Source organism: Schistocerca nitens, chromosome 11 (genome assembly GCF_023898315.1).
Source record: "Schistocerca nitens isolate TAMUIC-IGC-003100 chromosome 11, iqSchNite1.1, whole genome shotgun sequence".
NCBI lineage: Eukaryota > Metazoa > Arthropoda > Insecta > Orthoptera > Acrididae > Schistocerca > Schistocerca nitens.
The window spans coordinates 139842332-139869011 of NC_064624.1; the positions used below are offsets into that span (position 1 = coordinate 139842332).

Consider the following 26680-nt stretch of genomic DNA (forward strand, 5'->3'; position numbering starts at 1 on the left):
ATAAACCACTGTTTCAAAATTTTCTCACAATGGCATCTGCACATCTTAGAGAGGTGAAACTGTGTAAATTCCACTCTGTTTTAGCAAAAGAACCACATTTTAACAAGGCAACAAAAGAAATTTAGGTTTTACTCAAACTCTGCCGTTCGTGACTTTTCTCTGAAAGTTACGGGTGGTTCATAAGCTGCGCGAAAGTAAGTTGCTGCTTTTCATGCATTTTCAGGGGATTTAGTTTTAGATACTAATGAAAACAGAAGTGACAGTAGATCTTCTTGAATATTCACCATACAAATGCAGGCATGCAGGGGCTCCACTTAATATTTACAAAACGAGTGAGCACAGACTTCAGTTTAGAATAGCACTTCCCTCCGACGCTCAGCATTCCCCCTACAGCGCCTGCCCGCAACCCCCACCACTGCCACTTTCCGCATACTCGCTGTGCCGACTGGGCAACTACCGGCGACATTATTAAGTGCCCACTCTAACGGATTTAACAGTTTCCCCAATGTAGGTGCATCGCACTCACGCAGTCTCTCGCATACACTGTCAGCTTTGATGGCTTTTTATGAGTCCCTAAGGGATCCTACCAAATCCTGGATTCTGTGGCCTCCCCGGAAGATCGGTTTGATGCCTCCTCACCAAAGCACCTCACCTGCTCCATAACTAATGCCCTTAATGTGCTTTCAAAGACAGCCAGTGCACCATCAAGAGCTGTTATTTTATTTCACTTCTTTTATATAGGCCTCCTGCTGAACTTGGTAGCTCTTCTCACTATATTACTGTCATATCTGTCGGCTCGTAAGATGTTATGCAGATCTTTGAATTCTTGTTTCATATACACACATCAAAAAAAGTTTTGCATCACCTCAGTTACCAGAACACCTGAAGATAGATGTTGACTGTTCAGAGATGTCACTAAACAAGAGCAACCATGCATGAGCAGTGCCTATTAGACGGAACGGGTCCGACAGCCGATCAATTCCAATCATTCCACCAGGAAGGAGGTACACAGCTCCCGTTGTCTGTGGTCGTTCCCTCGTGTCCGCATTGTTACTTTGTGCCAGGAAGGGCTCTCAGCAAGGGAAATGTCCAGGTGTCTCGGAGTGAACCAAAGCGATGTTGTTTGGACATGGAGGAGATACAGAGAGACAGGAACTGTCGCTGACATGCCTCGCTCGGGCTGGCCGAGGGCTACTACTGCAGTGGATGACTGCTACCTACGGATTATTGCTCGGAATAACCCTGACAGTAACGCCACCGCGTTGAACAATGCTTTTTGTGCAGCCGCAGGACGTCGTGTTACAACTCAAACTATGTGCAATAAATAGGCTGCATGACGCACAACTCCACTCCCGACATCCATGGTGAGGTCAATCTTTGCAACCATGACAGCAACCGTGACACCATGCAGTGTGGTAAAGATGGGCCCAAGAACATACCGAATGGACCGCTCAGTATTGGCATCACGTTCTCTTCACCGATGAGTGTTGCATATGCTTTCAACCAGACAATCATCAGAGATGGGTTTGGAGGCAACCCGGTCAGGCTGAACGTCAGAGACACACTGTCCAGCAAGTGCAGCAAGGTGGATGTTCCCTGCTGTTTTGGAGTGGTATTATGTGGGGCCGACATACACCACTGGTGATCATAGAAGGTGCCATAATGGCTGTACGATATGTGAATGCCATCCTCCGACCGATGACGAAACTGTAGCGGTAGCATATTGGAAAGGCTTTCGTCTTCATGGCTGACAAATCGCACCTCAATTGTGCACATCTTGTGAATGATTCCTTCAGGATAATGACATTGCTCGACTAGAGTGGCCAGCATGTTCTCCAGACATGAACCCTATCCAACATGCCTGGGATAGATTGAAAAGGACTGTTTATGGACGACGTGACCCACTAACCACTCTGAGGGATCTATGCCGAATCGCCGTTGAGGAATGGGACAATCTGGACCAACAGTGCCTTGATGAACTTGTGGATAGTATGCCACGACGAATACAGGCATGCATCAGTGCAAGAGGATGTGCTACTGGGTATTAGAGGTACTGGTGTGTTCAGCAATCTGGACCACCAGCTCTGAAGGTCTCACTGTATGGTGGTACAACATGCAATGTGTGGTTTTGATGAGCAATAAAAAGGGCGGAAATGATGTCTATCTTGATCTCTATTCCAATTTTCTGTACAGGTTCCGGACCTCTCAGAATCGAGGTGATGCAAAACTTTTTTTTTTTTATGTGTGTAGTTTTTATCAGTGATGTGTAGGGTTTGAGTGGGTAGTGTCTGGAGGATGGAAACTTCTGAGCCAGAAAATGTTGGAATAGGGAATGGTCAGTGTGAGTAGGTTTCCGGTAGGCCTCACGTCCAATTCTGCCGTCGGGAGTTGTGTAGACTTCCAAGTCCAGAAACAGCACCATAGCATCACTTTCTCATTCTAGTGTAAACTGGATGTTCTTATGGACACATGGAATTTCTCATGGAGACTGTTAATATGCTGATGGAACTTAGACTGCTCTGTTTCTCCATGCGGCTAAATGCCAAACGTATTCTCTACGTAACGTGACCAACAGTGTGGGCAGAACTGCGAGGACTGTAACAACACAAATTTGCTCAAATGCTTGCATAAAGACATCTGCTTGTACCTTAAACTTTTCACATTTTTAGCAATTTTTGGAAAATTTGATTCAGAACACTTTCAAACAAGTGCTGAGCTAGATTTTCCTCCATAAATTCCTCTCGGAATCAAAATAGAAAGCAGTGAACACGGGTAAGAAAACAGCACTTTTGAACAGAATTAATCACTGTACATACTTTTTCCAATTTCAAGGCATTTAGGAGTCATCTCGCACCTGCTCGATAAAATAGAAATTATCTGCGATAATAATTGAAGCTGAAGAAATGAATTAAAATTTGTGCCATAGCCAGGACTTTTACTTGAAGCTCCTTGCTTATTAGGCAGGTATGCTAGCCACTGCACCACCACAGCACTATAGCTCACATGGCTGACACTGGTTCTACGCCCTCCTTAACACCAACTTCAATTCACATCTTCAGCTTATTTTCTCCTTCTCAGATCATCACTATTGCTAAGGCTCTCCAGTATTGGAACAGCACAGCCTGGAGCAGACAATTTTACTTTTCAGAATATTAACTTTAGTTAATGTCCTCAATTATGACCTGCAGTGAAGATGAAGAGACAGGCGAGGATTTTAATATGCAGAATCCTGGAGATATGCTTGCTATTTCTGAAACACCAACTGGGGGGGAAAAAAAACAAAGAGAGAGAGAAACTGTGGGCACCTCACCTGTTCTGCTCGACAAGCAGCCGCAGTGTGTGCCGGTTGTCTAGGTGAGCCTCCCCGTCGATGTTGAAGTACATGTCACACTTCTTCTTCAGAAAATGGTCCCTGTAGAAAAACAAACATTGTATAATTTCAGGGGAAAGCTTACAATGCCGTTTATTAGTTAGAAGTACAATTTTTTAATTACTGAGTGATAGTAGGGGAATCCACATATAGAAGGTATTAAAGTTTGAAAACTTTTGGAGCCGATGGGTCCTTCTTCTGGCAGAAAGGTTGAAAGGGAAGGAAAAAGAGGAAAGAAAAGACAGGCGATGTTCAGGAAAAGTGGTAGAGTTCGGAAAACTCATCCAGGATTCTGGGTTGGGGGGAGACTTATTGGACAGAATGAGAAAGAAAGACTGATTGATGATGACTGTGCTGGATGAGATTTGGAAACCTGACAGCTTAATGGTAATATACCGGGTGATCAAAAAGTGAGTATAAATTTGAAAACTTAATAAACCACAGAATAATGTAGATATAGAGGTAAAAGTTGACACACATGCTTGGAACGACATGGGGTTTTATTAGGGGGAAAAAAAAGTAATTCACAAAATGTCCGACAGATGGTGCTGGACAGCAAAACGTCAGTGATTAGATTAGATTGGTTTTTCGTTCCATAGATCCGTGTTGAGGAGATCCTCGTGGATGTGAAACATATCACTTTTTTTAAAAAAAAAAAAACTGAAATAACAATACTAACAGTATGAATATATACAATACATGATTTGTTTCTATTAAAAAATTCGTCAGTGGAGTAGAAGGAGTTGGCCACTAGTAAGTCTTTCAGGCTCCTTTTAAATTGATCTTAATTTGTAACTAAATTTTTTATGTTTGCTGGCAAATTATTGAAGATGAGTGTTCCTGAGTAGTGGACCCCTTTTTGAACTAAAGTAAGTGCTTTTAAGTCCTTGTGCAGATCATTTTTGCTCCTGGTATTGTATGTATGAACTGAGCTGTTTGTTGGAAAAAGAGATATATTATTTAGAACAAATTTCATTAATGAGTAAATATACTGAGAGGCAGTAGTTAGTATACCCAGTTCTTTGAAGAGGTTTCTACAGGACGTCCGTGAACTTACTCCACAAATAATACGTATTACACGCTTTTGCACTCTGAAAACTTCAGTTTGACTTGAAGAGTTACCCCAAAATATTATACCATATGACATTATGGAAGGAAAGTAGGTAAAGTATGCAAGCTTTTTCATTTTTATGTCGCCTATGTCTGCTAACACTCAAATTGCAAATACAGATTTGCTAAGGCGTTTCTGCAGTTTTGTGGTGTGCTCCTCCCAACTGAATTTTTTTATCAAGTTGTAATCCCAGATTTGTAAGACTGTCAACCTCTTCTATCTGCTCTTCTTCATACTTTATGCATATGCTGGGTGGAAACCTCTTACAGGTTCTAAATTGCATATAGTGAGTCTTTTTGAAGTTTAATGTCAGTGAGTTGGCTTTAAACCATTTATTAATATCCATGAAAATATCATTAGCAGATCTTTCTAGAACTACACTCGACATAATATTTATTGCAATACTTGTGTCATCTGCAAACAAAACGAACTCTGCTTCTGGCAGTGTAACTGATGAGAGATCATTAATGTACACAAGAAAAAGCAATGGCCCTAAGATGGATCCTTGTGGGACACCACATGTAATTTCTTCCCATTCTGATGATGACTGATGACTTAATTCACTAGTCCCTTGCACTGACACCCATTGTTTCCTGTTAGCGACGTATGACTTGAACCATTTTGCAGCACTGCCCGTGACACCATAGAATTCTAATTTATTTAAAAGGATGTGGTTTACACAATAGAATGCCTTTGACAAATCACAGAAAATACCTGCTGCTTGTAACTTGTTATTTAATGAATTAAGTGCATTTTCACAGTAGGTGTAAATAGCCTTTTCGGTATCAGAACCCTTCAGAAATCCAAACTGTGTTCTTGTTAATATGTTATTTGTGGTCAGATGGTTGAGAAGCTGCCTGTACATTACTTTTTCTAAAATTTTTGAGAATGCTGGCAAAAGGGAAATCGGTCTGTAGTTTGATGGTATCTCTTTATCCTCTTTCTTGAATAGAGGCTTAACATCTGCATATTTTAACCAGTCAGGAAATGTCCCAGTTATAATTGACTGGTTACACAAGTAACTTAGAATTGTACTAAACTCACAAGAACATGCCTTAATTAACTTTGTTGATATTTCATCGTAACCACTAGAATGCTTTGGTTTTATAGATTTTATTATGGAAGTTATTTCTTTTGGTGATGTGAGTGACATATTCATGTACCTGAAGCTATTTGTAAAGGCTAGTTTCAGATAAAAAGGCTAGTTTCAGATGACTGCGCATGACAATCGTGTATAAAAGGAGCTGTAATGAGAGAGAGAATCAGATGCGCCAGCAGTCGCAGCATGTTGACGTTACCTGAAAAGGCGCTTTTACTGAAGTTGTATTATCAGAATGGGGAATGTGCTAGTTCAGCGTTACGATCCTATCGCCATAGGAAGGGGATTCGAACGGGTAAAGGTCCGTTGACAAATGCAGCTGTGGCGAGAATTATTTCGAAGTTCGAAGCCACGGGATGTTTAGAGGATAGACCCCGTAGTGGCCGACCGAGCACAAGACGTAATGCTGCTCAGACAGTTCAGGAAGAAATGGAGACTATAGTGGGTTCGTCTATGCACGGGGAAGTCAGCGCTCGTGCAGTTGTACGCTGCACCGGCATTCCATACACTACTGTTTGGTTGGCACTGAGGCGTTTCCCTCTGATGCCACCTGTACAAAATCCATCAGCATTGTGTACTGTTACCTGGCGATTTAGTGAAGCGGAGGGCATTTGCGGTGTGGGCGTTTCAAAAGATGGTTGAGTAACGTGTTGTGGACCGACGAAACTAATTTCACGCTCTGAGGGTCTGTCAACGCCCACAACTGCAGAATGTGGGCTACCGAAAATCCTTAAACTGTCATGGAAACTCCATTGCACGCCGAGAAAGTCACGGTATAGGTTGGATTTACCACATCTACTGTTATCGGGCCTTTTTTCTTCGAGGAAATGCGTGGTTCTGGTTTTGTAACTGCTACCATGATGGGTGAGTGGTATGCCGATATGTTACAGAATCGCATCATCCCCTGCCTGGCTGATAAACACCTGCTAGAACATACGATGTTTATGCAGGATGGCGCTCCACCCCATATTGATAGACGCGTGAAAGATCTCTTGTGTGCGTCGTTTGGTGACGATCGTGTGCTCAGCCGCCACTTTTGTCATGCTTGGCCTCCAAGGTCCCCAGACCTCAGTCCGTGCAATTATTGGCTTCGGGGTTACCTGAAGTCGCAAGTGTATCGTGATCGACTGACATCTCTAGGGATGCCGAAAGACAACATCCGACGCCAATGCCTCACTATAACTCCGGAGATGTTTTACAGTGCTGTTCACAGCATTATTCCTCGACTACAGCTATTGTTGAGGAATGATGGTGGACATATTGAGCATTTCCTGTAAAGAACATCATCTTTGCTTTGTCTTACTTTGTTATGCTAATTATTGCTATTCTGATCAGACGAAGTGCCATCTGTCGGGCATTTTTTTAACTTTTGTACTTTTTTTTTTTTTTTTTTTTTTTTTTGTTCTAATAAAACCCCATGTCATTCCAAGCATGTGTGTCAATTTGTACCTCTCTATCTACATTATTCCGTGATTGATTCAGTTTTCAAATTTATACTGACTTTTTGATCACCCGGTATAAGAGCTTTGCAACAACTGCTCAAAAGTAACGTGCTCCTACAATAGCGTAAACATCTCGAACTAATATATGAGCGTGACACAATGTCATAGGAGCAACGACGTACGTGACATAATCTGTTACCGAAAAATCACCTATAAAATACTTGAAAATGGCCTAAGCCCTTAATTGTGCAGTCGTACAGGAAATAAAGGAAATGGCAGCTGAAGGCTTCAAGACATGTTATAATGTCAGTTCCCATCATCAGAGTTGTGAGAAACTAGTGTCTGGGGAAGGAATACAGATGGCACGTGTGGTGAAACAGCCACTGAGGTCACAAATGTCATGTTGTAGAGCATGCTCTGCAACAGGATATTGTGTATAGTATAGATCCTCTGGATGGGCACAGGCAGGGGGTGTATACTGGCAACACACATTATGACAGCTGCGACCAGAGGCCGCTCCGATAGCCGAGTGGTCAGTGCGACGGACTGTCATGACCGGGGGCCCAGGTTTGCTTCCCGTCTGGGCCGGAGATTTTCTCGGCTCAGGGACTGGGTGTCGTGTCGCCTCTATCACCGTCATCATCTCATCCCCATTGCCAAGCAAGTCGCCAAGCGGCGTCAACTCGAAAGACTTGCACCAGGCGACAGGTCTACTCGACAGGAGGCCCTAGCCGTGCGACGTTTCCATTTCCATTTCTGCCCCCAGACACCAGTTTCCCAGAACTGTGCAGGTGGGTGGGAACTGGCAACTTATTTACATCAATATCTTCAGTCTCGGCATTTCTTGTCAGTAACTGTTCATTTCTTCACTCCCTTTCAGTTTTCTATATATTTTATTTCCTCACCAGTCTGTTTCCCCCCACCTCTCCCACATACAACACACTTAACTTTCTACTCTTATTAACTCAAATACAATGTATTAGCAGTAATCTCTGTCTTGCTTATTACCCTATCTTTCACCTTTAAGTTCTCAGGTTTTCAAATTTCATCTAGTGCAGTTCCAAACGATCAGTCTTCCCTTCCTATCCCACCCGCTAACTCTCTCTTGACCCAGAGTTCTGGGTGAGTTTCCCAAACTCTACCCCTTTTCCTAAACCTCACCAGTGCTTTAACTTCAATCCCTCAACTTCCCCTTCAATGCTTCTGCTGGAAGAAGGAGCCACTGGCTCCAAAATCTTGCAAACTGTAATACACTTTATATGTGTGTTCTGTAGAATTTTCATCCATCCAACTACACTATTTTCTCATAAGTTGATTATTTTCATTAATTTTTCCTTTCTGCCAGCGCACTACATTTAAAAAAGTAAAATAAGTGGTAGGGCGCAGCTCACAGTACTTTTTCACATTGCTCTCTGCTACAGATGGCAAAAGACTTGGAAGAACACTTGAATGGAACGTACAATGTCTTGAAAAGAGATTATAACATGAACGTCAACTGCAGTTAGGCAAGTGTAATGGAGCATAGTCAAATTAAATCAGGTGATGGTGAGACAATAAAAGTAATAGATGATTTCCGCTATTTTGCCAGCAAAGTAACTGATGAATGCAGATTAGCACTAGCAAGAAAAACATTTCTGAAAAATAGAAATCTGTGAACACTGAATGTAAACTGAAGTGTTAGGAAATCTCTTCTAAAGATACTTCTTTGGAGTGTAGCTTTGCACAAAATTGAAATGCGGACAAGCAGTTCAGACAAGGAGAGAATAGAAACTTTTGAAACATGATGCTACACAAGAATGCTGCAAATACAATGCAGAGGCTGAATAACTAATGAGGAGGTTCTGAACAGAATTTGGGAGAAAAGAAATTTATGGTAGAATTTGACTAAAACAAGGGATCGGTTGCTAGGACACATCACGAGGCATAAAGAAATCATCAATCTGGTACGGAGGGAAGCATAGGGGTAAAAATTGTGGAGTGAGAATAATGCTTGCTTGAATACAGTAAGCAGATTCAATGGATGTAATTGCAGGAGTTATGCAGAGACATCACCCTTACTTCATGTTTCTGTTCAGTTAATAGTCTGTGTCTATGTCTGGCATTATTACATATGATCTAAATAGATGTGTGCATGCGAAAGTAAGTTAATTTACTAATGATTTCATCACCAAAATCAGTAATTATCTGTGGGGTAAATGTTCCTGAACTGAAGTTTCGATGAACTTGAACACCCAGCATATTCTCTTTTCTCCTTGCTGTACTGTTGTTGGTAATGATATACCTTCCTTGTTGTGGGACTGAATGACTGTTTTTTCTAAGTTATTGGTAGATCATTTACTGAGAATCAATCAATAATACTTTTCAACATGCAATTTATGGCTTGTTCTTTGTTGAAGCTCTGTTAGGGTTGAATATCTGCAAAGAACACTGTTCCCACTTTATCACTGATTGAATTCAGCTAGCAATGGGCGGTTGTGTACTGTAATTGTTACACATTACATGTTAGATCTATGCTCGATCACCATTTGGTTTCTAGTTCATTTGTATTTAAAAAATCCAGCGTGTAAGAGGGAAAAATTGTGTCATCTCATTGCTTATACCCACTGAATGAATGCATTTACCTATGTCTTTACTTTCTATCATTGTACTGGTGTAGTAAACAGACACAACTAAACACAGTACATCGTGTACGGTTCTCTACTGTGTAACTTTACACTGTGCACAAATTACAATCACATTATTCGTTTGTAGGTTTTAACGTGTTTAGAAATGTAAAGCATTGTAAATTATGAAGAGCATTCAATAAGTCATGCAACACATTTTTTTCTTGGGGAATTTTGCTTGAAAAAATATGTAATATGTTGTGGGGCATCATGAGGTATTCCTGTTTAAGCCCTTATAGTTTCGTGAAGCTCTGATAGGTGGTGTGGCTATACGTAGCCTACAAACTGGCGTCTGTAACAGAGGTGCATTCCAAGAACAGAGATGTCATTCAGTTCTTTTGGCAGCAAACAACAGCATCACAGATATTCATAGGTGTTTGCAAAATGTCTACAGAGACCTGACGGTGAACAAAAATGTGACTGTCGATTGGCGACTCCATGGAGTGCTGTGTGCACAACGACCATATGTGTTAAATTAAAAGGAAGGTCAGCATTGGCCGTAATATTGATGTTTTATTGATAGCAGAATCGATTTTCGATCACGTAATGATCATCTTCAGTGCTGTGGTGTACAAATTAAACTCAGACACTGGTATCAAGTTATCAATAACTAAAACTGAGAAGCGATCACAATAACTGTTATTGTGATCGCTTCTCAGTTTTAGTTATTGATAACTTGATACCAGTGTCTGAGTTTAATTTGTACACCACAGCACTGAAGATAAGAAATGTCGTGTGACTAGGGCCTCCCGTCGGGCAGACCGGTCGCCAGGTGCAAATCTTTCGATTTGATGCCACTTCGTGACTTGCGCGTTGATGGGGATGAAATGATGATTACAACAACACAACACCCAGTCGCTGAGTGGAGAAACATCTCCGACCCAGCTGGGAATCGAACCCGGGCCCTTAGGACTGACATTCTGTCGCGCTGACCATGCAGCAACCAGGGGCGAACAGCACTGAAGATGATCACTATGTGATAGAAAATCGATTCTGCTATCAATAAAACATCAATATTACGGCCAACGCTGACCTTTCTTTTAATTTAACACGTATGGTCGTTGTGCACACAGCACTCCATGGAGTCACCAATCAACAGTCATGTTTTTGTTCACCGTCAGGTCCCTGTAGACATTTTGCAAACACCTATGAATATCTGTGATGCTGTTATTTGCTGCCAAAAGAACTGAATGATATCTGTTCTTGGAATGCACCTCTGTTACAGATGCCATTTTGTAAGCTACTATAGCCACACCACCTATCAGAGCTGCAAGAAACTGTAAGGGCCTAAACAGAATACCTCATGATGTTCGACAACGTACTCCATATTTTTCAAGCGGAATTTCCCAAGAAAAAAATGTGTTGCATGACTTATTGAATGCCCTTCATAATTTACAATGCTTTACAGTTCTAAACATGTTAAAACCTACAAACTAATAATGTGGTTGTAATTTGTGCACAGTGTAAAGTTACAGAGAAGAGAACTGTAGACGATGTCGTTCGTGTACTGTGTTTAGTTGTGTCTGCCTTTGTTTACTACACTAGTACAATGATAAAAAGTAAACAAATAGGTAAATGCATTCATTCAGTGGATATAAGCAATGAGATGAGACAATTTTTCCCTCTTACACGCTAGATTTTTTAAATACAAATGAACTAGAAACCAAATGTTGATCTAAAATGTAATGTGTAACAATTACAGTACACAACCATCCATTGCTAGCTGAATTCAATCAGTGATAAAGTAGGAACAGTGTTCTTTGCAGATATTCAACCCTAACAGAGCTTCAACAAAGAACAAGCCATAAATTGCATGTTGAAAAGTATTATTGATTCATTCTCAGTAAATGATCTACCAATAACTTAGAAAAAACAGTCAGTCAGTACCACAACAAGGAAGGTATATCATTACCAACAACAGTACAGCAAGGAGAAAAGAGAATATGCTGGGTGTTCAAGTTCATCGAAACTTCAGTTGAGGAACATTTACCCCACAGATAATTACTGATTTTGGTGATAAAATCATTAGTAAATTAACTTACTTTTGCGTGCACCCATCTATTTAGATCATATGTAATAATGCCAGACATAGACACAGACTATTAATTGAACAGAAACATAAAGTAAGGATGATCTCTCTGCATAACTCCTGCAATTATATCCATTTAATCTGCTTACTGTATTCAAGCAAAACATGACTGGTTGTGTCATCACCACAACAAAGTTGCACAAACCTGTCCAATGTCCCACTTGCCAGCCTGCCACACAATGCTGTGATTCCTGCAATGTTGGAATGTGTGAACCTCTAAATCCAGATGATCGACTGATCACTGTCAAACACCTTGCTGCACAACCGGATGTCCCTGTCAGTAGTGGTGACACACTCGTCCACTAGTTACAGTACTCAAAGGAGTGTCACCTGAAAGAAGGCCAGCCACTAAGAACAAGAAACAGCCACCTGTGCACAATTGCTTGCACGTTACGAGGCTAATTTTGCTAATTTTTCGTCAAACACCATCGCAGGTGAGACCGCGAACTGCAAACGGACGAGCAATCTGTAGAGTGGCGCCACACCGCCTCTCCTCTGAAGAAAAAGTTCAAAGCCACACGCTCGACCGGTAAAGTCGTGGCAACAGTCTTCTAGGACCCTGAAGGGGTTGTTCTGTTTGATGTCCCCCCTCGTGGTGCAATAACCAACTCTGAAGCGTATTGTGCTAACCTCAGGAAACTGAAGAAATGTCTTCAGTGTGTTCATTGCCACAAAAATGCTAACAAACGTCTACCTCTCCTCGACAACATGAAAGCTGACGCAAGTGTGCGCAACTGACAGGAGCTGACAAAACTTCACTGGATTGTTCTTCCTGATCCATGCTACACACCAGATCTTGCACCTTCCAACTCCTGTCTGTTTGGCCCAATCAAGGATGCACTCTGCAAGAAACAGTACGTGGATGGTGAGGAGGTTATTGATGCAGCGAGAGGTCGGTTCTGACGTCGACCAATAGAGTGGAACTATTTGGACAAACGTGCCCTCGATGTGAGGTGGTGTAAGGCTTTTGCACTGAACAGATATTATGTTGGAAACAGTGTTTTGTAGACAAAAGAGTGGGGATTAATAGGGCGTATTGATATCCTGAATAAAACCCACTTCGTTTCAGAAAAAAATGCATTGCATTACTTATTGAATGCCCCATGTATCAGAAATGAACAGAACTATGTTGTTGTTGTTGTTGTAGTCTTCAGTCCAGAGACCTACCTACTGCAGCCTACATCCTTCTGAATCTGCTAAGCGTATTCATCTCTTGGTCTCCTCTATGATTTTTACCCTCCACACTGCCCTCCAATACTAAATTGGTGATCCCTTGATGTCTCAGAACATGTCCTACCAACCGGTCCCTTCTTCTAGTCAAGTTGTGCCACAAATTTCTCTTCTCCCCAATTCTATTCAATACCGCCTCATTAGTTATGTGATCTACCCACCTAATCTTCAGCATTCTTCTGTAGCATCACATTTCGAAAGCTTCTATTCTCTTCTTGTCCAAACTATTTATCGTCCACGTTTCACTTCCATACTCCATACAAATACTGTCAGAAACGACTTCCTGATGCTTAAATTTATATTCGATGTTAACAAATTTCTCTTCTTCAGAAACGCTTTCCTCACCATTGCCAGTCTACATTTTATATCCTCTCTACTTCTACCCTTATCAGTTATTTTGCTCCCCAAATAGCAAAACTCATTTACTACTTTAAGTGTCTCGCTTCCTAATCTAATTCCCTCAGCATCACCCGACTTAATTTGACTACATTCCATTATCCTCGTTTTGCTTTTGTTGATGTTCATCTTATATCCTCCTTTCAAGACACTGTCCATTCCGTTCAACTGCTCTTCCAAGTCCTTTGCTGTCTCTGACAGAATTACAATGTCATTGGCAAACCTCTAAGTTTTTATTTCTTCTCCATGGATTTTAATTCCTACTCCGAATTTTTCTTTTGTTTCCTTTACTGCTTGCTCCATACACAGACTGAATAACATCGGGGAGAGGCTACAACCCTGTCTCACTCCCTTCTCAACCACTGCTTCCCTTTCATGCCCCTCGACTCTTATAACTACCATCTGGTTTCTGTACAAATTGTAAATATCCTTTCGCTCCCTGTATTTTGCACCTGCCACCTCCAGAATTTGAAAGTGAGTATTCCAGTCAACATTGTCAAAGGCTTTCTCTAAGTCTACAAATGCTATAAACGGAGGTTTGCCTTTCCTTAATCTTTCTTCTAAGATAAGTCGTAGGGTCAGTATTGCCTCACGTGTTCCAACATTTCTACGGAATCCAAACTGATCTTCCCCGAGGTCCGCTTCTACCAGTTTTTCCATTCGTCTGTAAAGAATTCGCGTTAGTATTTTGCAGCCGTAGCTTATTATACTGATAGTTCGGTAATTTTCACATGTCAACACCTGCTTTCTTTGGGATTGGAATTATGATATTCTTCTTGAAGTCTGAGGGTATTTCGCCTGTCTCATACATCTTGCTCACCAGATGTTAGAGTTTTGTCAGGACTGGCTCTCCCAAGGCTATGAGTAGTTCTAATGGAATGTTGTCTACTCCCGGGGCCTTGTTTTGACTTCGGTCTTTCAGTGCTCTGTCAAACTCTTCACGCAGTATCATACCTCACTTTTCATCTTCATGTACATCCCATTCCATTTCCATAATATTGTCTTCAAGAACATCACCCACTATACACTCCTTCCACCTTTCTGGTTTCCCTTCTTTGCTTAGAACTGGGTTTCCATTGGAGCTCTTGATATTCATGGAACTGGTTCTCTTTTCTCCAAAGGCCTCTTTAATTTTCAGTGATATACGACTCTACATCCTTACATTTGTCCTCTAGCCATCCCTGCTTAGCCATTTTGCACTTCGTGTTGATCCAGAACTATAATGTAAATAAAATAATATAAATAAATAACTGCATACAAGAATACCAAAATGTAATACATGTTCATCTACATTTATACATTGCAAGTCGCCTTCTGGCATGTGGAGTAGGGTAGTTTTGTTACCTCTCTGTTTTCTCCCATTTCCTGTTCAGTCAGTGAGTGTTGTGAGAGAATAACTACTGCTGGCAGGTCTCTGTATAACCCCTGATTTCTCTGATTGCTCCATCACAGTCCATTTATAACTAGTATGTGAAGGGAAGTTCTATGTTGCCCAACATAATTATGACCCAATGTATTGTTTCCAGATTTAATCAGATAATATGCCCATGACGGACAGCATCCCTCCGTCTGCCAATATGGTTTGATGAATATCTCTAAAATACTATCACAGTTACTGATCAATTATGTTCTGCTCTCCTAAGGACCTTAGTACCTCTACCAGCCTTACACAAAATGATTTTTCCCACTGTGTACAAACTCTCGGGATTGATTGATGAGAGGACACACAACAAAAAAGTCTAAGAAACTTATGTCCGGAAATGTATTCTTTCCGTGCTAGAGACCATTTATTCATTTATACATTGTTACAGAGACTGCAGTCTAATACATGCTGTACCATACAGCCACAGTTATAGTATTGGTTGGAAATGATTTCCATGTGCCTCTACGCATACGTGTATGAGTCATAGCATGTTCTGTCTCACACGTTCACATCGGCCAAGCTGCATCCGTAAAGTGTCAAAGGTAGGGTGAACACTTTGCTCCAGTGTCTCCACATCTGGAATGGGCTCTGTATACACGATATTTTTGAGGTGGCCCCATAACCAGAAATCGCACAGGTTGAGATCCAGTGAATGAGCAGGCCATGCAACTGGACCCCCTTTTCCAACCCATCGACCAGGAAGGGCACGACTGAGATGTGTACGATTGTAAACAGCAAAGTGAGCTGGAGTGCCATCATGTAGCAGCCACATAAACCTCTGAATCATTGATGACACTTCTACCGGCAGGGGAGGCAAAGTCACTCACTAGAAATGCTGATAGTTACGGCCTGTTAAGCAACATAGAAGGAAGAACGGTCCCAAAATACTGTCAGCAATTATCCCGGCCCACTCATTCCGGCAGCACCGATGCTGATGATTCGCTGTCGCCATACTGTGGGGGTTCTACATACTATCCCACAGATGACTGTTATGAAATTTGAAGATACCACTCCGTGTAAAGTAGTCTCATCTGTGAATAGGATGGGTGGTACAAATCCCGGAATCACTTGTATCAGGAGACCCATTCCTGCCGAGAATCACCCCAGCATTCGATGTTTGCAAAACTGTTTTGCCATTTGTCTGAGACAGGGTCGTTTCTGGAAGCGGGAAATCGTGAAGGACGTACCCGAAATATTTGGACCCCAGACTCGGAGGAAAACGTGATTAACACTGCGGAAGGTGACTGTTGTGTCAGTACAATGCAGTTGGCTTGTCAGCACAGGGTAAGCGAGATGACCGTGTGGAAAATTCTCCACAACAACTGTTACTACCCTTATCCCTTACAGCATGTGCAGGATTTACTAGTGACACACTTTCTACTTCAGAAGCTGTTTTGTCACTGGTTTCTTCACCAGGCAACCGCAATTCCGGGATCTGTGTCATCCATTCTATTCACAGACAAGGGCACCTTTACAAGGAGTGGTGTCTTCAGGTTTCATAACAGGCATCTGTGGGATAGTACGCAGAACTCCCAAGGTATGGTGACAGCGAATCACCAGCATCAGTGGTGCCACAATGTGTGGGCCAGGATAATTGATGATGGTATTTTGGGACCACTTTTCCATGCACGTCGTGTAACAGGCCGGAACTATCGGTGTTTCTTGAGGGCTACTTTCCTCCCCTGCTGGAAGAAGTGCCACTGATGATTCGAAAGGGTACGTAGCTACTACATGGTGATGCTCCATCCCACTTCGCCATTAATGTCTGGATGCATCTCAGTCGTGTCTTGCCTGGCTGACGAATTGGATGAGGGAATAGAGTTTCGTGGCCTGCTCATCCACCGGATCTCGACCTGTGCAATTTCTGGCTGTGGGACCATCTCAAAGGTATCATTTATGCAGAGTCCATTCCAGATGTGGAGACACTGGGGCATTGCATTCGTGCTGCATTTGACACTGTTCGGATGCAGCCTGGCCGATGTGAACGCGTGAGACAGAACGTGCTAAGGCGCTTACACGCTTGCATTGAGGCACACGGAAACCATTTTCCAATATGTGCCGTAACTGTGGCTGCACGGTGTGGCGTGCATTAGACCACAGTCTCTGTAACAAAGTATGATTGAAAAAATGGTCTCTAGCATGGAAACCGTGCATTTCTGCACATTAGTTCATTAGGCCTTGTTCGTTCCGTATCCTCTCATCAATCAATCACTAGAGTTTGTACACGGTAGAAAAACTCACCTAGTATAGTAAGCATCCGATTGAGAAGCACATTACTCTTAGCAGGGTCCCACTCCTCACCATTATTCCATAACTCACTATCTTCCTTTACAGTGGTTCAGTGTTGCTGTTGTGGTCTTCAGTCGACAGGCTAATCTGGTGCATCTCTCCACACTAATGTATCCCGTGCAAGCATCTAAGCCCCTGCATAACTAGTATAACTTCAACCATTTCAACCTCCTCACGAAAGTCAAGCCTCGGTCTCCCTCTACGATTTTTAACCCTCCACATTCCTCTCCATTAGCAAATTAACAATCCTTTAACGCCTCAGGATGTGTCATCAACAAATCCTTCCTTCTATAGTCCTATTAAAGTTACTTAACAGTGAACACGTGTCACTTGTTGCCCAATGCTGCCAAATCAACTGCCGGTCACAGGTCAGTCGTAGCTCCACGTGAAAACAGCCGCTCACTTAACAAATACTGTTAAGGCTTAATGTGGGGCAATGTCAGAAGGTACATAAGAAATGTGAGATGCTCTGTCGACAACTCATTTTAAGTGACCGATGAATGAACTGTGGCAGACAGTGCATTTTGTAGCCCCAAATTTACATTTGTGACCTAAAATAACCACAGCCTCGGAATTTGCAATATATCTCAGAAAATGGCAGTCAGCAACCTGTAGAATTAAAATTGTGATTGCTTTAATAAAATTTTCTCGGGGTTCCAGCCGCATCAGGGTTAAAATCCCACGAGCTTTCGACGCAGCTCTTCCTGTTTCTTGTCAAGTAGTGAGACTGAATGCTGTGTCGCCGTGGCCGCGTCGTTATATAGCCGTACTGCTGGCTGTGACGTCACTGGTGCTCTCTTCCTCGGCATATATGGTAATGTTTTCCTTCCGTGTCCATCGCACCCGTTTTACCATCACGATAGCTGGGTCCCAGGCTGCGCTGAGCTGCAAACCTCCGTCCTTGTTGATGGTGTTTTCGGAGGTTTTTATTTCAATAGCTTCTTTTATGATGCTATCCCAAAATCCCTTCATCTTCATAACGACAGATGTTTCATCGAATAGAATTCGGTGTCCATTTTCTAAGGCGTGTTCTGCCACAACTGATGTTTCTGGATAGCGTAGGTGTTCCGTGTTCCGTCCAGCATTGCTCCACCGTGCGTACTGTTTGGCCGACGTAGTTGCAGCCACACTGATATGGCATCTTGTACACTCCAAGCGTTCTAAGCCCTGGATTGTCCTTCACAGGCCTCATTAGCTGACGAATTTTTGCTGGAGGTCTGAACACCGACAAAATGTTATATCTCTTCAGGAGCCCGCTAATCTTTCCTGACACTGTACCACAGAAAGTCAAAAACACAAGTTTCTTGCTTTCTTCTTTGGTGGTGTTCTCTGTTGGTGTGTTTCTTGCATGTCACACCACATATAGTCTGTGACACCTGCCCGTGGCTGTACCAGTTTTCCCGGAAGACTTTTCGGAGGTGGGTGAGTTCTAGTGGCAGACTTTCTGCATCTGAGACAACTTTAGCACGATGGAGGGTTGGGTTGTTTGGGGAAGGAGACCAGACAGCGAGGTCATTGGCCTCATCGGATTAAGGAAGGAGGGGGAAGGAAGTCGGCCGTGCCCTTTCAAAGGGACCATCCCGGCATTTACCTGGAGCGATTTAGGGAAATCACGGAAAACCTAAATCAGGATGGACGGATGCAGGACTGAACCGTCGTCCTCCCGAATGTGAGTCCAGTGTCTAACCACTGTGTGACCTCGCTCGGTTTTAGCACGATGGACGAGGGTATTCAGAACACAACGTTTTTGTGCAGGATGGTGGTGGCTGAGAGCGTACAGATACCGATCTGTGTGTGTCGGTTTCCCGTAGACACTGTGGCTGACGTGCCCATTGGTTTTCCGTCAAATGATGATGTCAAGGAAGGGCAATGCACCATCTGCTCCCAGCAAAAATTCGTCAGCCCATGAGGTCTGTGAAGGACAATTTAGGGCTTAGAACACCTGAAGTGTACAAGATACCATGTCAGTGTGGCTGTTACTACGTTGGCCAAACAGTACGCACGGTGGAGCAACGCCGGACGGAACATGAGAGGTGCTTATGCCTACGCTATATAGAAAAATCAGCCGTGGCAGAACACACCTTAGAAAATGGACACCGAATTCTATTCGACGAAACATCTGTCGTTATGAAGACAAAGGGATTTTGGGATAGCGTCATAAAAGAAGCTATTGAAATAAAAACCTCCGAAAACACCATCAACAAGGACGGAGGTTTGCAGCTCAGCGCAGCCTGGAAACCGGCTATCGCGATGGTAAAATGGGCGCGACGGATGCGGAATGAAAACATTAACATATATGGCGAAGAAGAGAGCACCAATAATGTCACAGCCAGCAGTGCGGCTATAAATATAACACGGCCACGGCGACACAGCAGTCAGTCTTACCACATGACAATTACCGGGGAGAGCTCGGCAAAAGTTCGTGGGATTTTAACCACCTGACGCGGCTGGAAGCCGGAGATAATTTTATTAAATCATATCACCAAGAAACCATCCATTCATACATGATTGCTTTGTTCACAGTGATTTAAGGTAACCTCTACAAGCAAACATGAGACAGAAAATTTTCAGTTTAAGCAGAAAAGAAAACTGTAATTTCTGACTATCATTGGTTACCTGAAACTATGCACACATAGGCTATACGAGCTGCCATGTTACCAACTGATGAGTGGTCCTGGTTGGCTCATAGTTGCAGATTGTAGCCGACACACGCAGATTTCAAACAAAAACAGAATGATAGGAAGAAAAGTAAGAGCAAATAAAAATGATACATTTAAATCAACTAATTGAATAAAGTAATAATCAAAGTTCTCTGATTAGATTTAGAAATTAAAAAAATTCGATGAATTCGACTAGATTCAAACCTACCTAGCATCACGTTATGCTAACCTCTGCACTGTGACAGTACACTAAATGAGGTGGTTCTGTTTATGACTGTGGAGACGCAGTTGCAACCATGAATTTGCAGCTTTCTAAAATTCGGCATTATGCAAAGTCGTGTGCAGCTTTCCTATGTAAGCCGATCTCTGTGATCATAATAATGATATATGTGACACTGAATTGTGTCTTGTACAGAAAGGTCCAGTAGTGTTTGGGTAGTGCTGTGTATGAAACGTGTCCCGACCCAGGATTTGGGGTCCAAACACAGCAAGAAAGAAAGCTCGACATGGAACTGAAGTGAACTGACCAACTTTTGTGACAGTTTGTCCACAGCGAACAGTTCGGATGTGATGTTGAAGGAGGAAATCAGTTCCAATGGGTGAAGTGTCAGTTATCAAGTAATTCTAACTGAACTATAGTCAAATTTGCCATAAATTTCTTTTCTCCTAAATTCAATTCATTATATTCTCATTAGTTAATCAATCCACCCATCCAACCTAGAGCTTTCTTCTGTAACATTACATTTCAAAATCTCCTATTATCTTACCATATGACCTGCTTATCACTCACACTTCACTTCTATACACAGCAACACTTCATACATATACAGGGCGGCGCAGGAAATGTGTTACCAATTGTTTCTTTCACAATTTACGACGCACATTAGATATCCCGCTGGGATCTCTACAGCAGTACCAGCAGAGCTTGGAAAAACAAATGAGTTAGGAAATGACGTGTAATTCACGATACTGCCACTAGGAGACTAGTAAGCAGCAATGGCTGACAATGGAAGACTTATGACACAGCAACGATCGGCAACTGTGTTACTTTTTCAAGAAACGAAAAGCCTTGTTGTGACTCGGAGGCGTTTTTGACAACAGTTTAACACACGATGGGTCCCTTGCAAGAAGACCATCCACAGGTTGTACAATCAATTTGTACAGGAAGGAACGGTATTGGAAGCGAAGCAACCTCGGCCTAAGCCCGTTTGTTAGTAGGAGAATATTGAAGCGGTACGAGTTGCTGTGCAGAGAAGTCCCGGGAAATCGTGTAGAAAGGCAGCAGTGCAACTGGGAATATCCAGACGCTCCGTTCAACGCATTCTTAAAAGTAACCTCCATATGTACCCATACAAGATGACCTGTGCACAGAAACTCACGCAAGAACACAAGCAGCACAGACTACTGTCTGCTCAGTGGGAGGAGGAAGAAACTCTCAATGACGTTTGGTTTTCAGACGGGGCGCGTTTTCATTTAGACGGTGTGGTTAACAAACAAAATGTCCACTTTTGGGCCACTGAAAACCCACAAGTGCTTCACGAATGACAACATTATGTTCCAAGGATTACAGCGTGGGCAGCAATATCCAGTCACGGACTCATTGGACCCTTTTTCTTTGAAGAAACTGTGAACAGCGAGCTTTATTTGAGCGTGCTTCGCAATAGCTTCATTCCACAGCTTCTTGCTACTGCCTTTCCCTTCAACACACAGTGGTTCGTGCAAGATGGAGCAAGGCCACATACTGAAAACACTATGTTGGAGTTTTTACACGAGCATTTCGACATGCGGATCATTTCACTCAAGTTTCCAGGTCGCTTCAATGACGGACAAAATTAGCTCCCCAGTAGCCCAGACCTCAATCCATGTTACTTTTTTCTTTGGAGGTATCTAAAGGAAAAAATTTCCTGAAACGTCCACGTGATTTAACGGAGCTCAGAAGACTTATTCTTCAAGCTTGCAGTGAAGTTACAGAAGACATGTGCTGTAGGGTAATCATAACTTCAGTGTTCATTTGAAGGAAGTTAGGAAACGAAATGGTGGACATATTGAGCATGTGCTGAGTTAGAACAAATCTCCAAGGATGGCTCTTCATTGTAGTATATGTTCCTTTCAGATTGCATTGACAATAACGTTTATATTCAAAATCAAAATGGTAACACATTTCGTGCGCCACCCTATAATTTCAGCAAAGACTTCCCAAATTAATTTAAAATTTATATTCGATGCGACCATTTTCCCTTTTTCTGAAATGCTTTTCTCATCATTATCAGTCACATTTCCTAATCTATCAGCAATACCCAATTTAATTCAACTACATTTCATTACCCTTATTTTAGTTTTGTTGCTCTCCATCTTTAAACACTGTCCATTTTGTTCTACTGCTCTTCCAACTCTTTTGCTGTCTCTGACAGAATTACAGCGTCATCGGCAAACATCAGCATTATATTTTCTTCTCTCTGAACTTTAACCCCATCTCTAAATTTTTCTTTGATTTCCTTCGCGGTCTGCTCAATGCACAGATTGAATAACATTAGGGATAGGCTACAACTCTCTCTTATTTTAGTTTTGTTGCTCTCCATCTTCAAACACTGTCCATTTTGTTCTACTGCTCTTCCAACTCTTTTGCTGTCTCTGACAGAATTACAGCGTCATCGGCAAACATCAGCATTATATTTTCTTCTCTCTGAACTTTAACCCCATCTCTAAATTTTTCTTTGATTTCCTTCGCGGTCTGCTCAATGCACAGATTGAATAACATTAGGGATAGGCTACAACTCTCTCTCCTTTCTTAAGTACAGCTTCCCTTTCACGTCCTTTGACTCTTACGACTTCAGACTGGTGCCTGTTCAAGTCGTAAAAAACATTTTCTCCTCGTATTCTATCCCTGCCACCTTCGATAAGATATACTGAAGTACGGAGCTGTCATGCGGGCACTCACAGAGCTAGGTTCCTGGCCTTGCGCTCCGGGAAGTTATCCCCCCAGCTGATCTTCTTCACGCTGAGGTACTCCTTGCCGTGCTTTGAAAGGAAGTTCTCCACCAGCTTGGCGTGGTACTCCACCTGCAATGGTCACAACATAAAATACTTACATTTTTGTCACAGTAAAGAGATTATAAATTGAGTACACTAAACTCTTACCAACCTGACCCTCAGTAATCTGGCCCACATCCAGTTTGTAGTTGCTCTCGGGCAGAAATGACACATACAATAACGAATTCCCTATTGTGACAAAGTTGTTAGTTAATTAAAATGTTAAACAATGCCATACACTGGGCCGTGGTAAAAATTTGCTGTTTTGAAGAGCGTGTCACAGCGCGTAGTGTGAAGCAGCCGCCCTCCGTTTCTGGCAGTGGTGCCGCTGTGGCAATCGCAGCTTTGGTGTCTCCCTCTGGTGGAAAAGGGGAAAGGTAGCCTGTTCACGTCCAGTTAAAGGGTGCTATGAGCTCGCTAAAGGGAGTCTGGTCAGTTGGTCAGCCGGGTCAGTGTGGGGCAGTCAGTGTCTTGTCTGTCGTCCAGAATGCTATAGTTCAATTCTTTTATCTTGGCGGTTCGCGCATACACGCCCAGACGCAGGAAATCGCTGCCTTCCCAGTTGCTAAAGACACACGCGCCAAGAGAAGCAGTGCCATAGTATAGTATAGTTCGCAAACTCACGTTTAAGGGGGGGAGCGCGCAGTTTATGAAATAAAACCACCACGGCCGCATTAACCCTTCCGCTGCTACAGAGACGTGCTCCCCGCATTCCGCGATGTGCGTGATTTTGTCATCATTGCACTGCTCACCTGTGCAGACACACGGTGTTTCGACTGCTTTGACACACTTTATCATTCGATTTCACAAAAACTATTTGGCCCAAAAATTTGATTTTTACACATCTTCTTGACTGATACCTTTCCTCCATAAATGGCTTAATTTTGTTTTGAAGTTCAATGCAGTTATTGTGCAGCATTAGATGTAGTAAACCACTGCGCAAAATTTTGAAGAGTTTGCAGAGGTAAAAATCCATAGCGTATACTTTCTGTATGGTCGATTTTAGTTGCCACTAGAAAGTTCAAAAAATTACACTCAAACGAATAAAATTCATGAAGTAATAGACTTTGATATTGTTTTTAAATAACGAAAATATTATGCACCGAACAAGGTTTGAACTCAGAACCTTCCGCTTAGCAATCATACACTTTAACCATTACGCTATCGCAGCTCATCGATTAATACATCTCCCAGAGGACTTTAAAATATCACGCAAAATATCGACAAACACTGTTGGTATGACTATGAATTACTCACATTTTGTCGAATTACAATAGGAAATAAACAATTACCGCTGTTCTTTATTGCGAAAAAGCGGTTTTTGAGAATGATTCAAATACCTTTCCTTGCTATCGCCTGAAGTAGGAGGCTTATTGCTTGTTTGGTTTAATTAATTAATAGAATATGAAGCAATTGATATAAAGAATGCTTTTTACAAACTTTCTATAAAAGAAAGTCTGCTATCAAGACATTGCTTTCGTTCAGTTACTTTATTTATGACTGAAAGTTTCTAAAGCTGAAGACACTTGTCCGTGCTCTGCACTGCAGTCAAGCTCTGGCAACATCGTTCTCTGTTCATTGGCTGACTGTGTTTTGTGACGTCAGATGCGCAGAACGAACCTAAACTCGGCCACCGTCATATATGACGCGCACTTTAGTATGCGATAGACCGCCAGTCTGCTCGAGTTTGTTCAGGCAATGGTCATTGGTGGTCGGATCAATCAGTTGGTCGGTCGAACACTGGGACACAAGATGACTGGTCCACCTTGAGCGTCGGTGCATGTGAGGTAGCCACGTGAGTCCAGTGGGCCGCGCCGTATAGCGAGGGGTAGTGGCTTCGCAGCCGACACGAGAGCAATAGGAGTCAACCCTTCATCAGTCTGGCCGGTGCGAGCTGCGACGCCGTGAGACGGGAGATTGGCGCGCCTTCCTGCGTCCGTTGAAGCGGCTGGCAGCGGACGGTTCATGAGAGTGTATTGGGGGTGCTCCGCCAGGTCTTCACCACACATCGCAGTTTATTAGAAGTTAAGTGATTCGTGATATGTTGTTTCTTTTACTTGTTAAATTCTACTACTTTTCTAGGTCAGTCTCTCATCCCCAGCTTGCTCGTCTGTCTCCCATCCGCATTTGTTAGGCAGTTAGTGTCTGTCTGTCTGTCACACATTAATAGCTGCCTCTGTCATGTTTGTCGGATTTGGTGTTAATGAATTTATTGCTTGAAGTGTAATGGTCGAATTCCTGAAATATGTTTTTATCTTGCCTATCATCTTGAGAGGCGGTATATGTGTAATGTAGAGCATGTTTGTACATTTTATGTAAGACTGCATTTCATGGGTTTTTATTTAAATGGTCATTTTAGCATATAAAGTTGCCACCCTTCCACCATAAGAATTTTTTTTAAAAATCAAGTTGCACTTTCGGTGGCATGTTAATCTTTTAATGTTAGAGTTTTGTACCATTTCCATCCCTCCTACGGGGTGCATAGTTTATGTGCTTGTGTGAGTTGTTTTAGTTTTTAGTTTAAAGTAATCTGGCATGTTGCAGATTTGCACCAGTGTAGTCTTTCAGAGGTTGTTGTGAGCGGTCGTGACTACAGTCCTGTCAAAAGGGGGCGGCAAGGTTCTCAGCCCGAAACCTCACACTCAAAATTTTGTGCTTTCTGCCTCTGAATAAATTGTAACTTGATATTTAGAGGGTGTCTTCTGATGGGGGGGGGGGGGGGGGGAAGGCTTTTAGGAATAAAATTTCCATTTGTTGAAAGAAATTCGATTTGTTTTCATCAGTTACTCACTGGCAACAACTTCCACGCTCACATATTGTGATTAAATGTTTTAATGTTCTTGATAAATCACTAGTAAATAAAGCAAATTGTAAAGAAAAAGTTTGACATTGTGCCTTTCTTAACAGTTCTGTATCATGGCTTCTAAAAGGAAACACATTATGCAGAAACTCTTAAACTAGAGAGAAGTTGAACTAAGATTCTTCACAGTACAATTTTGGACAAGCAGCTTTTTATGACTAAACTGTAACAGACAAAGAGATAGTCAAAAGCATATGTTAACTATATATGACGGTAGTATCTGTTCCCGAAAGAACAGTTACTGTGGATGACCATGCAGCTTTGCTAGAAATGAAATGATAATTAAATGAACACCCTAGCTGCAAACAGGCATTGATGTACTTCATTGGGGAGCGTGCAAAGGATAAGTCCCTGCAGACGCACTATCCTCTGTGCCCACGGTGGCTCAGATGGATAGAGCGTCTGCCATATAAGCGGGAGATCCCGGGTTCGAGTCCCGGTCGGGGCACACATTTTCAACATGTCCCCAACGAAGTACATCAACGCCTGTTTGCAGCTAGGGTGTTCATTTAATTATCATTTCAAAAGCATAAGTGAAAGTTATGATTAAAGTAACAAAGAAGACATAGGAGGAGTGAACATGAAAATTTATCACACTGCAGGTGCTGAAGCTGCAGATATCTTTCTCGGCAACATTATGCCTCAATTGGTAATGTAGAGTGCTGATGTAATGGTAGTAAAGCTGTTGTGGATAAAGCGTACTGCCATCACGTATCATCATTGTGACAACTAAAAATCTGGGACATGTTTGACAGTGAGTGATACTACCGTACATGCACATACAAAGGATGTAAAAAATAAATAAAAATAAAAAGAAAGAAAGAAACAAATAACATTGCCAGGGACAGAGCTTGTGGAGTACGCATTTTTGCTGCTAGGCATGTATAGCACAACTCATTGTCAGTTCAATGTTGCTTGTGTTGTTGACCTGGCTTGTTCTGTTCATCTGCAGTGATTGTTTTTGCTAGCACTGTTGTGTGTGCTTTTTTTTTTTTTTTTTTTTTTTTGAGCAACTTTA

At 42.3% G+C, this 26680-nt stretch overlaps 1 protein-coding gene and 1 non-coding gene across 2 annotated transcripts in view; one reads left to right on the top strand and one right to left on the bottom strand.

Moving 5' to 3' along the window:
* LOC126213518 (procollagen-lysine,2-oxoglutarate 5-dioxygenase) overlaps window positions 1-26680 on the bottom strand; it is a 516340-nt gene that overhangs the window by 253250 nt on the left and 236410 nt on the right. The window contains exons 8-9 of the mRNA XM_049941348.1: window positions 22711-22832; window positions 3311-3412 (exon numbers count right to left, since the gene is read on the bottom strand). Of these exons, the coding sequence (XP_049797305.1) occupies window positions 3311-3412; window positions 22711-22832 (224 nt within the window). The remainder of the gene's footprint in view (window positions 1-3310; window positions 3413-22710; window positions 22833-26680) is intronic.
* Trnai-uau (transfer RNA isoleucine (anticodon UAU)) lies at window positions 26036-26110 on the top strand. The gene has a single exon. It is a non-coding gene; the product is annotated as a tRNA-Ile (tRNA).